General features: G+C 36.6%; 1 protein-coding gene across 3 annotated transcripts in view; it reads left to right on the top strand.

Annotated features, from left to right (window-relative positions):
- KDM6A (lysine demethylase 6A) overlaps positions 1–14,284 on the top strand; it is a 157,621-nt gene that overhangs the window by 39,907 nt on the left and 103,430 nt on the right. For all 3 annotated transcript variants that reach the window (XM_082488007.1, XM_082488006.1, XM_082488005.1), the window contains exon 4: positions 7,372–7,421. In XM_082488007.1, coding sequence (XP_082344133.1) covers positions 7,372–7,421 — 50 coding nt within the window. The remainder of the gene's footprint in view (positions 1–7,371; positions 7,422–14,284) is intronic.

Raw genomic sequence — 14,284 nt, 5'->3', positions numbered from 1 at the left:
CTCCCAAATTCAACAATGTATGTGTGTTCCTTTGTACTTACTAGTCCAGCTGTGGAGAGGATTTCTCTGTAGTGGTTAATGTTTTAGTCTTTTAGGACGTTGAAGGAAAGTATTTTCATTAGCAAGCATTTCAACAGGCTTTGTTCTGAGGTACAGACTGGTAGGAGTCATCTTATAAAATGTAAGAGAGAACTTCCCAGCATAGATAAGATTGTGCTGGTTGCTGCAGGGTTGCTGCTGGGCTGTCTTTTACTGATGGACTGAAGAACTGAAGTGGTTTTTAAGTAGCATAGCAATCTGAATGAGTTGAGGAAGAGGTGACTGTGTTTCAAATAAGTGTGATTTTTAGGTTTAAGGTTTTTTTGTTTTGTTGTTTGTAATTGTTAATAACTGGCAGAAACGGGGTTGCTACTATTCAGAGCTGTGTATTTCATCTTCAGATGCTGCTGTTAAATTTTGTGTGGTTTAATTTCAGGCTGTTCAAACCATTATGTGAAATTCCTATAGAAAGAAGTAAGAATGTTATCTTAAGCTGAGAACATTAAAATGATCTTTATAAATGGTGTGGGGGGAAGGGATTAGCAGTAGAAGATTGTTATAGAATATACCTGGACCATGTTTTTTGATTGGTTGTCTGAAAACTTTCATTTTGGGCAGAGTTCTAAATAAACACTTAATTGTTAAAAGCCATTTTGTGGAATATGCTCTTTGAAGAGTTTTTGAGTTTCATGTGATACCATTGAGTTCCTTCACTGATATTCTCAATATTTGAAGACCTTTCATAGAGTTCATTATCTAAAGGATTTCTCTAACAGTGAACTCCTTGTCAAACTTGTGTATATCTTACACATTTAATACTTTTTAGTCTTCTGTGCAGCTCATGGTTGAACACGATCATGGGACAGTGGGCTTCTCGCCACTTTGCTACTGCATTATATTTCCAGATGAAGATGTGTAGTTGTTAATAAAATTACTTGGAGGACTATTGGGTGATTTTTCTTTCTTAAATAAAGGATTTTGTTGCCTTTGTGTGCCTGCCTTCATTCTGTGTTAAAAGGAAGACATGCTTTAGGCTTATTTGGTTGTCTCTTTGGTACTTTCAGAACAAATCTCCCGAGGAAATGGAGAGCAACCTCTTTCCTGAAGCCTTGGAACAAAAGACATGAGCTGTGTTTTGCTGCTTTTGCTTCCACAACATTTTTTTTGGTCACTATAGAATCATAGAATCATTTAGGTTGGAAAAGACCTTTAAGCTCATTGAGTCCAGCTGTTAACCTAACACTGCCAAAAGCACCACTACACCATGTCCCTAAGCACCACGTCTACATGTCTTTTAAATACTTCCAGGGATGGTGACTCAACCACTTCCTTGGGCAGCCTGTTCCAGTGCTTGAAAACCCTTTCAGTAAAGGAATTTTTTCTAATATCCAATCTAAACCTCCCCTGGCGCAACGTGAGGCTGTTTCCTCTTGTCCTGTCGCTTGTTAACTGGGAGAAGAGACCAACACCCACCTCACTACAACCTCTGCAACAGGTAGTTGCAGAGAGTGACAAGGTCTCCCCTCAGCCTCCTTTTCTCCAGGCCAAACAACCTCAGTTCCCTCACCCACTCCTCATAAGACTGGTGCTCTAGACCCTTCACCAGCTTTGTTGCTCTTTTTTGGACTCTCTAGCATGTCCATGTCTGTCTTGTAGTGAGGGGCCCAAAACTGAACACAGTATTCGAGGTGGAGCCTTACCAGTGCTGAGTACACCAGGATGATCACCTCCCTAGTCCCGCTGGCCACACTATTTCTAATATAAGCCAGGATGCTGTTGGCCTTCTTGGCCACACTGCCAGCTCACATTCAGCCGGCTGTCGACCAACACCCTCAGGTCCTTTTCTGCCTGGCAGCTTTCCAGACACTCTTCCCTCAGCCTGGAGCGCTGCATGGTGTTGTTGTGACCCAAGTGCAGGACCCAGCACTTGGCCGTGTTGAACCTCACGCGGTTGGCCTTGTCCCATTGATCCAGCCTGTCCAGATCCCTCTGTAGAGCCTTCCTACTGTCAAGCACATCAGCACTCCTGCCCAACTTGGTGTCATCTGCAACTTACATTTGATCTCATCCAGATCATTGATAAACATATTAAAGAGAACTGCCCCCAGTACTGAGCCCTGGGGAATATCAGTGTGATGGCTGCCAACTGGATTTAACTTGATTTACCACCACTCTTTGGGCCTGGCCCTCCAGCCAGTCTTTCACCATGTGAAGAGTCAATTCCGTTGACTCAACCTTGGAATTTCCTTAACTTTAATTTTATGGCTCAGCAATGTTAATCTTGCTAGGTTAAAACACTATTGTGGATAAAACATTCACGATGTAATAAGCTGTTTACATAACCTGCATATGTCTCCCAGGTGTTCAATGAAGATTTATTTTTCCTGGAAGCATTGTGAGATGTAGAGCAACACATGCCCTTTCTTTGCTTCTCGTGTGCAGTTCTTCAGCTTATTTTCTATCTTACAATTCATTTTAACATTAGATAAGCATTAAGAAATGTTAGTGCTTGTTTAAAAATTAAAAAAGATTTTTTTATTTAAGAAAACAAGTATTGATTTACACAGAAGAATATGGAACTTCAAATTGTTTTAAAGTTCTCTTTTCAGGGGTATGTCATCAAATTAATGCTAGCTCTTAACTTTTTAAGGTTTAGCAAGCCAAAAATCTGTGTTAGTAACGTTTAGCCTTGCAATGTGCCACTAGATGGTGTCAGTATCTGGTTCACTTTTTCCTTACTCAAGCATCAAAATACTCAAAACTGCTCCATGTTTGCATCCCTTTCAAAGGCCTCTTAAATTTTTCGGTGTTTCCCCCCCCCACTTCAGGGCAGGATGGTAAATGCTGTGTCTGCCACTCAGTAGTTTGTAGGGTTTTCAAGAGTCTGATCGTAAGGATTGCCTGTTAGGCAAATAATGTAAATTGCCAGGTTTTGGAGAGAGATGTGAATAGGAAGAGTGTAAACTGATACAGTAAGTAATGAAATACTGGGCAGAAGGACGGATATAGGTAACTATGAGCACCTTTTTTAGGAGCTCTTAAATCGCTTATCCAGTATTGTTTTAGATGTCTGAAGGTGGTCTCTCAGCTTTCTACTTTTGAGTTTTCTGTGGTTGGCTAGATGATTTTAGGAATATAGTTGAGGGTGAAGCAAGAAACATTGTCCTACTGATGACGCTCAGTCCTGTTCTTTTTGAGTCTGTATGTGCATTTTCTAGGTGCTCAGGAGTGGTTTGCATGCTGAAAAAAGAGGTTTCTATGTATGTGGCCTCCAACAATTCTATATGTCTAAGAATTTCAGTGGCAAACTTTTAGATTGGAAGAGCTCAATAGGTTGCTAATCAGAAAATTGTCTGCAGAATTCTGCTGTGCCTGAGTGATTTCAAAGCACTCATTTCATTATGTTTAAAAAGGACATCTTAAGTGAAATGGGGTGGTTCACTTGTATCCGTAAAAATGAGAGTTGACCCTATGTTGAAAGAGGGGCTGTAGTTCATACAATTTTTTTCTGACAAAAATTGTCTCACCTTGGAATGACCAGTCTTGGATGAGAAGCAAAGGTCCAAATGACATTGCAGCCTTTAGTGTTGTGGGGGTTTTGGTGGTTTTTTTTTGTTGGTTTTTTTTTTTTTTTCTTAATACTACTAACGTGATGCATGACCCAAGAGAGTTTCTTTTCACTTTTTAATAAGCTAGAGAATATCCTATAATTAGAATCATGGCACTGATGAAGCATAGCCTATGTTTCAGATATGGACTTTTGTAAATTTTTTGTTGTTTAGCAAATTCACTTCCTCTTTTTTTCTTAATGTAGAATAAAGTTTGTAATTTGAGGGGTTTGCACTAATTTCCTATAGTTCTGAAGTTAATTTAAGGGAGAAGTTGCTTGTAGTTCCATACACTTTTTAGATAAGATACTCTATTTCTACACCATAGAACTCAAGATGAATGTCTGCCCACCAGTGACTTGCTCAGGGAGTAGATAGTATGGTAGGGTTCAAATTTATGGTTCATGTTCTGCTTTAAAATTAGTAGGTTGGTTTAATTTTTCAAAGATCTTCCTTTTCATAATTTGATTTCTAGACTCTTCTTATATTCAAGATTCTTTTTAGGGATATGCTTGATTAGGGATGTTTCATGTGGGCTCTGGCAAAAAAATGCTTTCTTCAATCCCTTTTTTCTGTTTTTCTGCCTGTACCTTCAAACTTTTTTAGGAGAGCTTGACTGCTTGTGGAGCAGATGTTTAATCTAGATGTAAAGGGGGCTGAAATAAACTTTCACAGGTAACTAACTAACTGGAAGTTGAGTACTTGTTAAATATTGAAATTGTGCATCAAAACCAGTTTCTAGTTGTCTAACTTTCATGAGAAAGAAAGGGACGTTTAGCTCCTATGTAAGGGATGCCTCCATTCATTGTTACGTGTTTTCATCATAACGCTGAGAATTTCAGAATTTCATCTTCAAGATGTTAAGTAGAAGCAGAATACTGTTACCCTAGAAGGAAAGGCTGGATCCTTAGAAGAGGTTGCTGAACGTAGAAGTAGGATTGGGCACTTCAGACACTTAAGGAGTGTAGTGTCTTTGTTCCTCTGGAAGAGTAATGTGACCTGCCTTAGAATTAAGGCCTTATCTTTGAATCGTGTAAACATGAAATATGCTTCAGCAGTCCATGCTTTCCATGTACTTGTTTTTAGTTACAGGATGAGCCAGGCACATGAAAGGAGTCATTCCAACTGTTACTATGGGAAGTTGCTAAATTTTATTGAAGAATGGAAGAGAGAGAAAATAAAATTATTTGCAAACATTAGCACTCTTAAGGAAAACTGGTAGAATATCATGGATTAAAGACTCCTTTCTTTAATATAGGAACTTTTCCCTGTGTTAAATGAAGGTGCCAGAACTTCTCTGGGCAAGTTTATTTATGAGCAGTGACATTAGTGGAGCGTAGTTGCCTGTGCCTCCCAGTCTTTCTTCTCCCTTGACCAGGGGCTTGATCAGGTCTGAATGAGTGAATACCTTCACGTCTCTCTCACTTTTTCAGTGCTGCTCACCTCTGTTCCATTGATTCTGTTTGGCTAGGGAGCAGGGCTGCGTGTGCTGTGGCTAGAGTTACAAGCAAGAAGACAGACTTGAGCTGTACACCTTTTTGCTATACTTGCACAAGGGATGTTTTGGTCACTGAAGAGCAGTAAGGTTCCCCCCCCCCCTTTTTTTTTTTTCTTCTTTGCTTTGTAGGTCTTCTGTTGCTCCTCTTATTTTTGTATTTTTTTAAGCTGTTGATGCTTCATAAACCTGTTGGCAGTACCTTAACTGCTATAGGGAAACATGTATTTCAACTCTCTTGTTTAATGGATATGCTCATATGGGTACTCCTATATTTTTTGACAGCTACACTGACCAAGTTCTCCCTTTTATTTTCCTGGTATAAATCCTTAGCATTGTATATAATGTTCTTTTCATCTTCTTATTTTATCCATGTGCCATGATATAATTGACTGTAATAGTTACTTTTTAGAAAAAATAACAGATTACAAGAAGTTCTCAGTTTCCGAAGTCTTGCGTAATATGGTGCTGTTGACTTAAGTATTTGAAATATGCTTTAACTCTTAAAATTGAGATAGGTACTGTATGAGTTTAAGAAAATGATTTTTTTTTTTTTTTAAAGTATGGTGCATTACAAAACTCTTTCATAGTGTGTGTGTTTCTATTTGGGAAAGCAAAGTCATTCCCATGTTCGAAAGCTAATTATGCCTTTCTGTTGAAAATCATTAGTGATACCTGGGAGAAGGTGAATCTAGAAGGAGTATTTGTGGTAGGAGGTTATTTTGTGTTACTGTGAACATCCTTTATAACATAATTACTGAAAGTGACTGAAATACGCTTGATCTTAACATTCTTAAACCTACATTGTTAGCCTGCAGTCATATTCTTCAGTTTGTACCAATTTTTTTTTGAGGGGGTAGGGGAGGAATTGTATTCTTAAGTTGTGAAAGACTTAACCAATTGACTAGATTTTTAAGTGATTTTATTCGTTGAAGTTGTGTGTAAACATATTGCATTTTGATAGTATAAGGATGATGAGTGTTCTAGTTTTTTTTTCCTAATCTGGGCATCTAAATAAATCACAGTTTAGAGCATCAAAATTAGAAGCTGGCTTCACAAGTAGTTCCAGTGGCGAGGGGCACCTTATGGGCATGATTCAGCATATATCAGTCAGGCATTTAAAAATACAAGGTTGTGTGTCTCCATAGACAGATGAGTGCAAAGGTGTATTCTTAAGAAGAGAAAGCTCTCTGTCCCTTGTTATTATGTGTATGTTGTTCTTACTTCGCTTAAACTTAAGGACTTTTGTGAAGTTGTAGCAATGAATATGCAAGACGGACATTGAAGGGTGCTAAAAATTTAGAGACATAATTTATCCATGGTACTTGCAGGAAATGAACTTGCTCATAAAGTACATGTTGTTCTTACTATCTTAATCTGTTTAGTGTTTGTAGTTTTTCAAAGCAGAGGTTGTCTGTTGTCTGTTTTGTTGTTTGGAAAATACATACTGTGTACAAACCATTCTTAAATCTTCAGAAGCAAACACTTGAAAAATTAAAATTTTGGTGTCATAGCAGTGAACCGTTAGTAAAATTCTTAATTTTTGGATGGTGCTTAGTGCAATGTTCTTAGAAGAATGTAAAGCCTGTTTGCATTCAGGTCTGATGTGATCTTTTAGCCAAGGAGCAACATGAATCAACCAGAATTTTTAGTGAGGAAGAGGGATGCAGGAATGGTGATTTGAGAAATTTGTTGCTAATACTCTGCTGAACAGAGCTGTTCTTAGTGCCATTTTCTAGGTTAGTCTTGGTCTTAGATGTTGAATAAAAGGTAAGCTTTTTTCGCTTTTGTTTCTGTAGCTGCTGAATGAAAGGACATGGGAAATTGATTTCTCTTTGTATGTCCCTCTGCACCAGTTCTTTAGAAATTACAGGACATGAGGGAGCATCTAATTGAGCTACATGATTAAATTTTTACATCTTACAACAGCTTTGTCCAGGGTGAAAATCCCAAAATTTCTAATTATTTCTTTTGTTATAGGCTTTCTTTAAAATAGTGCTTGATTTACATTTGTAAGATTAATAATAAATATCCTTTCAGGTTGACATTTCATAAACCAAAATTATAATCTTAAGGAATGTGTTACCCGCAACAGTGTACTTATTGTGGCAGTGTTACTTTTATTAAACCATTTATCATTTTAATGTTGTGTGTTCTGACTCTTAAGGTTTTCTGTCTTCAAAGAAAATGCAACAAAAGAAATTCAACATTCCTTTTTCTTTCCTACAGCATTATCTGCATACCAGAGGTACTACAGTTTACAATCTGACTACTGGAAGGTCTGTATATGCTGTTTTTTTTGTTGTTGGTTTTTTTTGTTTTTTTTTAAAGCATTGTTGTAAATGACTGAATTTCTAAAATAGGTTAATTTCAAAATAAGTTTGGAGTATCTATGTGCAGTTACTTTTTGGCATGTTAATTGGATCTTAAGGGAAACGTTCACCTATATGAACAATGTGTTATAAATCTAAGTGGTATAAATATTCACACCATTAATTGAAACGACAGATCAATTAACTTGACACATTTTAGGTTTTTTTTAATTATTATCCATTACTTCAGTTTTTCTTATGTAAGCATGGATATTTGGATACATATGAGTATTGAGAAAATCATAACAACTTGAAAGCTGCTGCACAGGTGTTGGATTTGTTCTAGGAAAAATGTTTTCAGGTTGCTTTTTATTTCCACAGATGACAAATTGTTTAAAGTCTCTTTCAGTATTTTGGATAATGTTCTTATGTAAGGCAGGAAAAAATCCTGTTAGTATAGCTCTCTTATCTGTGAGTCCATGTAGAGGTAACAGGACTTTAAATGAATAAAATTAAAACATTTCTTATGACGGCATTGTCAAAAATAGTTAGCATTGTTATATTGTCACATGAAATAATTTTAAGATCATGATTTAGACAGAGGTGCAGGAAAGGACATAACACAGTGCATATTTCAAATAGGGAGGGCTCGCTCTGGACTGGAAAGACATCAATACCGTGTATATACAGGCATTAGAGATACAACATTTCCTGTGTTCTTCTGTTCCCTTTGCATTTTCTCAGGTCTTTAGGTACATTCTGAAAAATTTGGGAGGGTGGAAAGGGGAAAAGGCAGGGTAAATAAAGGGTAGAAGAGTGAAATGAAGTAGGTGGATTCTAGCATATGGAAGGAGAGGTCCAATTGGAGGGTCCTAGGAAATTGTTCATGATGTCTTGTAAAGACCCTGCTCCAGTAGAAGTTGTACGAGTGCCATTTTTGCACCATACTATTTTGGAATTGAAGCAGTTTTTTTCAGAAATAACCCCTGTAGTTTAAAAATTACAATAATAAAAGCATTCATCAGGTCTTACTTCTTACATGTTCTTGGAGAGTTAGTTTAAGGATTGCGGTAAATGAGTGTTGAAATTGATCAATTAATTAAATGTCTATTGTAATCGTTTCTGTTGTTTGTACGCTTCCCGTGTTAAGCATTTCAGAATAGTTTATGATTACTTTTTCTGGCTTTTGTTCTAATGGCTCATTATTAGAAGTGATAGATGATTAGTAATTTATTTTCCCTCCATTTTCAGAGAGTTCAGGGTGAAGTGTAAGTGTTTATGTGTGTTTCCATAGGCGTAGTGTTTCTGCGTGGCTCAGAATATTATCTGCAGTTAAAATAAAAGTGAACTCTGGTTGTTTTGCAATTCCATTTCAAGAGCATGGATGGCATAACTTGTGTGATCTGTGCCTGACTTATTGAAAGCAATTTCTGTTTGTATGCAATGTGCTGATATTCAAACATACCAGTTTCTTCTGTATATAAGAAGAGTTTTATCATGCAGAGATTATTTCAAACAATTCCAGTTGCAAACATGAGATCATTGTTTGGAGCTGACAAAAGAGCATTTTGACATCTACAAAGGAAAAAAACCAACAAAAAACCAAAAAGCCAGTAATTTTTCTTCAGGTTGGCCTCACCTGCGAAGAATACTGTGCTACTATGAACTTCCTTCTAAATGTGCAGTCCAAAATGTTTTTTTTCCCAAAATAATTTTGGAGACTTTCCTAATTTTTATATGCATGAAAAAGAGCCTGCAAGAGTCCAAAACCATTTATCAGTTAAAAACTTCTTTGCTGAAACTGATAACGAACACAGGTGAGTCATATTTCATCTTATGTATGGATGATGAAGCTATTCAGGAATTGGCAGTGGGGAAACTGCCTGGATTGGGTCTGGAGAAAGTTCTTCCCCTCCTGCCCCCCCAGCTGAGAGGATTTTTTTGTTTATTGTTATCCTTAATGCCTTGTATCCATAAGAAACCATTTAGTCAAGAATAGTAAGTTTGTGGTGTATTTTTGTTAACCCTTACATGCTGTTCTGTTATACTTTGTAATTAAAGTTTTTTCACAGAGATACAAATGACTAAAAAAAAGCAATCATGTTTCCTTGTTTTACTGTTGTGAGGTTTTTTTAGATGTTTTTTGTTCTTACAGAGTTAGATGTCATCAATTAAGTTGGAGTTTGTGATGGTAAAGAAAGAGAGAGAAGGGTGTGAAGGAAGGGTGGTATTTATGAGGTATGAGGAGAGCTGTGTAAGGGTACTGAGAAATTCATGGAGAGTGCTGAATCACATGAAGATTATTATATAAGGCAGGTTTGAAAGCAGACAGAAACAGTCTTATAAACTTAGGCTGCATATCTGAAATTACTTAGTGTGGTGCAGTGCAAATTTACGTGGTTGAAATAAGTGTCCTGTACCTTTTTTGTTTTATAAATAGAAAACTTCTAGAAGGATTGGGAGAGTTTTGTTTGCTTTGGGTATGGTTTCGCCTCCTTACACAGTATTTTTAGTCTCTGCTACTTTGAATTTTCACTGTTGCATGGGGTTGGTAATTGAGTATTATTTTGATGGATTGTTCATTATATGATATTCATTCTACAACTTCTCTTTTTTTTTTTTACTTTTCACAAAGAAAAGCATTTTACTCCCTCTTTTTTTTTTTCCTGTAGATTTTTCTGATGGTCTGAATTTTTTACCAGGTTGTTCTCTGTTAGAATTTGGTGCATGGGTTGTTTTGTTGGTAATACAGTAAGCATTTTGTTAATCCTATGGAAGAAAAAGACAAAGAAAAAACACTTTAGAAAATATATTCTGAATATACGTTATAGTGACAGAAGTTAAGGTGAAAGGTTACGAAAATGCTGTATTTTGCCATTTACCAGATGAATACTCCCTCTATCTGGTGAGATATTACTTCCTTTCAAAGAAGTAATACTTGTATGGATAGTTTTGAAAGAGCTGGGTTGCATTATGCCACATATTCCTAAATAGACCACTTCTTGCAGTAACGTCTTTGGGCACCCACAGATCAAGTAATATGTCCTGCAAAATTCCCGAGTTTCTGCAATTTTTATTCTAAATAGGTACTGTGGGACTTTAACTCTGCATTTAAAAAAATTATTTGACTTGAGATCTTATGAAGTAAATATCTCAATTTGGATAAAAGTTGAAATAACTTATTAGAGTTCTTGCATTCAAGTAGTTTTCTCAGTGTTTCTTCTTCTTACGTGCCTATGCTAAAATAAATCTCCCTTCTGTGCAATGTACTTCTTTCTGATTTCTTTTTAAAACTTCCCTGTGTCAACATGTTGGGGGAGGTGAGGAGGACTGTGGGGGATGAACGGATAGGAAGGGCAGTTCAGGAGAGGGAGACATCAACTAGAACTGCAGTTTGTAGGTTCTGATGCTACTGAGAAAATAAAGATACCAAGTGTAAGTGTCTGCCATGGTTATCGGTTTTGACATATTCTGAGGAGGCAGGATTGGAAGCTCAGCAAGGAGTAAGATATTCCTGATCTTATCCAAACATGATGGCAGATATCTGGCACCTGGAAAAAGTTATTTTAATCATTTCATGTGGTTCTATCATAATGCAGTTGATCACACTGAACTCTTTTATATAACGTCTGGGTTTGAGTAGGGCTGTCCTAACAGAAATTACAATACATGAGTGAATTGAGTGTGTGTCAGTGTAAAACATCTGGATCTGTCCCATTGACGTCGTTGCACAGAGCAGCGTAAACCTAGAAACATTCCTTCACAGATGTGGTGCTGCGAGAGGTTTCAGTGCTCACTAGAGTGATTCCTGGCAGGGTTTTACAGAAGAGCCTGGTTGTATGGTACTTTGACTAGATCTTCTCTTCTTTGGCATGACACTGTTAGTGCAGCCCTTATTTGATTTTATAATCTTGATTAAAGTGTATTTGTGGCCTTTTGTAGGCCTTCTTCATAGTTTTCTCTTAAAATAGATGATTTTTATAAATTTAATTTTGGCAAATAACAGAATTTCCTCTCACTTTTCTCAGTCTTTATAAAATTAAGGAGAATCCAAAACCATGCAGAGAAAGAAAAATAATTAAAAGAAAAAAACAACCCTAAAACCAAAATTCTTTTTAGAAAGCCCAAGAAAATGCAACTGTGTATGTGTGTTCTAGTCATGGAAGAAAGATTTAATCTTAGTCTATGCTGAGTTGTTGGTTTGTTACAGAAAGTGATCTTACAGTGTTCTTTGTTATGTAGACCTAAAGTGTAATTTAGTATCAGGTAATTTTTTTCAGTCCTGTTTTATAATTAAATCTATGTGGAAATGTTACTAGCAGTATTATCAAGCTTATGGCTAAACCACTTTTAATTAGTAGTAAGGCTTGTTTTTCCAAAGAACTAAAGTAGCAAAAGACCAGGGTGTTCATTTATAAATGTGACCTGTTGCTTGTTCTAATATTCTTATGCAGCTTCTTTTCATCTCTCGAACTTCCCTGTTTTGACAGGCCAAATGTCTTTTTTGGTATGTTTTCTTAATGCTATAAAATAGGAAAACAATTAAAAAACATTAATGCTTTAATTTTGTATGTTTTGCTGTCTGTTTTTCTCCAGACTGTAAGTCTATTTTCCCCTTCTTAAATAGTTGGACAAAAAAGCAATTACTAGACATACTGATAACAGCAAATAAGAGAACATTTTGCACCTTAGAGGATCTGTTATAAGACAGCAATTTTCCACTTCATTGACTCACAACTGTTTTATTTTCTGCCGTAACCTCAAAATACCAAGTGGTGTTTTTAGACAGAATTCATCAAAATGTCCATTATTTTTTTAATTAGATATAAATGCTTAATTTAATTGAAACAGTACAGCGGTATAGGACTGGTAGAAACTGCTGGAGCAGACACCTTCCTGAAACGAAAGTTGAAGGCAGTAGGATGATTTGTCAACACTGCTTTTTATTCAAGCCCTTAGTTTTTTTGAGCTTTCTTGAATGAATATCTCATTTAAGGAGACAGATTTCCCCATAAGAGTCCTCAGATTTAAAATTACCAAAAAAGCCTTTGATATAAATTATTGCCATGTAGCAGCAGAGGGCACGTACAGGAAAAGCAGAAAGACAGAAGCAATCCCTTTGGTTAGAGGAGACTTAATCAGAGGAGCATTTAGAAGAAGACTTGATCAGGAAAGCAAGTTTCAAAAATCCTCAATTAAGGGCATTACAGAAGGAATTGGGAGATATGGTAGGTGACCCTAAAGATGGGTAAGGTGAAAACCTACAATTCAGAATATATTTGCAAAGTAGCATCAAAATGATAGGATAGGAATGGAATAAATAGGAATTTCAGGGAAAATGGAGAATCAGAAAGTGAAAAGTAAAACGAGAAATTGAATAAAGATTCAGCAGCTCTTGAAGGTGTGGAGAAGGGAGATATTATTAATGCCTTCTATATGCTCTGTGCTTCTGTCCGAAAATGTAATGCTTATCAGCCCAGCACATGGGATTCTATACCACCCCTCACTTTTGACTAAACCAACAGTTTTTAGATTACAGTCCTTTCACTAGAAGGATTTTGATGAAGGCATTCTGGTCATATTCTGAGAAGGTATGAAATACAACTGTTTCAAGACCTATTGTAGACTAAAAGGGAGAAACAAGCATAATATTATTATGTTATGTCTATTTTGTGTTTGCTGTTCCATAAGTTTGAAAAGGATGTCCTAGTTTTTAAGTACTGAAGACAGTAGGTCATCATAATGGAGATAAAAAGCATTTTTATGGGATTTAATGGGATAAGCATTTTCAAGAGACAGTTGTGGAAAGCAATCTGGAAATACAGTCTGAGTCTGATACAGCGTGATAATATAGGATGGCAAGCTATTATGCCCAGAAAAAGAAAATAAGAAAAGGGGAGGAATAAGGCTTAGGTGAGAGAAAGACCAGGTGAGAGTGAACGTATAATAAGAGGAAGAGGAAAGTGTAGGTAGAGGAAGAATCACAGGGAGTAGGGGAAGGAAAATTGGAGCCCTGCTGAGAATTTGAATATAAAGAAAAGGAGAGAAGTAAAAACATACTCTAAGGCTAAGAGAGTATGGGGAGAATTGGGGAAGGTATATGTAGAATAATACAGGAGTGGATTGTGGGAGGTCTGAAATGAGACTTTTACCAGCTTTCTCCCCAACAGCAACCTCTGTGTCATAAATTCACTAGGTGTAGTGGGAGAGATTTTAAAAAAATAATAATAATAAAAAAAAATCCAAGGAAGATGATAACTGTTCAGGTGAGGAGCACAGTATCGCTCTCCATCAAAGGACCAGGATGTCTTCTATTTTGAGGAAGGCAGAAGAAGGTAGAATGTGAAGCGCTGAGGATCACTTGGGGAACTAGTAAAAAAGTTACATTAATGGGGTTTCAGCTGATAAAAATGAACTCTATCCTAGACTTGCTGGAGAATCCATGGCAAGGGGAGGACTGAGTTAAGATTCAGAAACTCCTCTCTTACTAATTAAACAATGAAAATTTTTAATGTATGTAGCTGCTGCTGCAGCATGTGATAACAGTTTTCTGTCACGAAAGAAAGGGTTTTACAGGAAATCAGGAACAAAGGATCTAGCAATTGCACATAGTCTTTTACTGAACTGCTGATGAAAAGTACCCGAGGAGATGTTTTCCATAATATTTCTTTTTTTGAAGTGCAGTGGACAAGAGTAGTAATTCTGTTGGTGAAAACTTTTTACTTTGATCCTAAGGTATACTGGCAAAATAAAACATGGGAGGAAAAAAAAGCACATACATCATCATCAAGGATCATATTATAGAAAAATCAGTAAAAAACTACAGCAAA

The sequence above is a fragment of the Vanellus vanellus genome, assembly GCF_965231255.1.
Source record: "Vanellus vanellus genome assembly, chromosome: 1".
NCBI classification, from domain to species: Eukaryota; Metazoa; Chordata; class Aves; order Charadriiformes; family Charadriidae; genus Vanellus; species Vanellus vanellus.
Note: the sequence above shows the minus strand (reverse complement) of the source record. Positions and strands in the feature narration are given on the sequence as shown.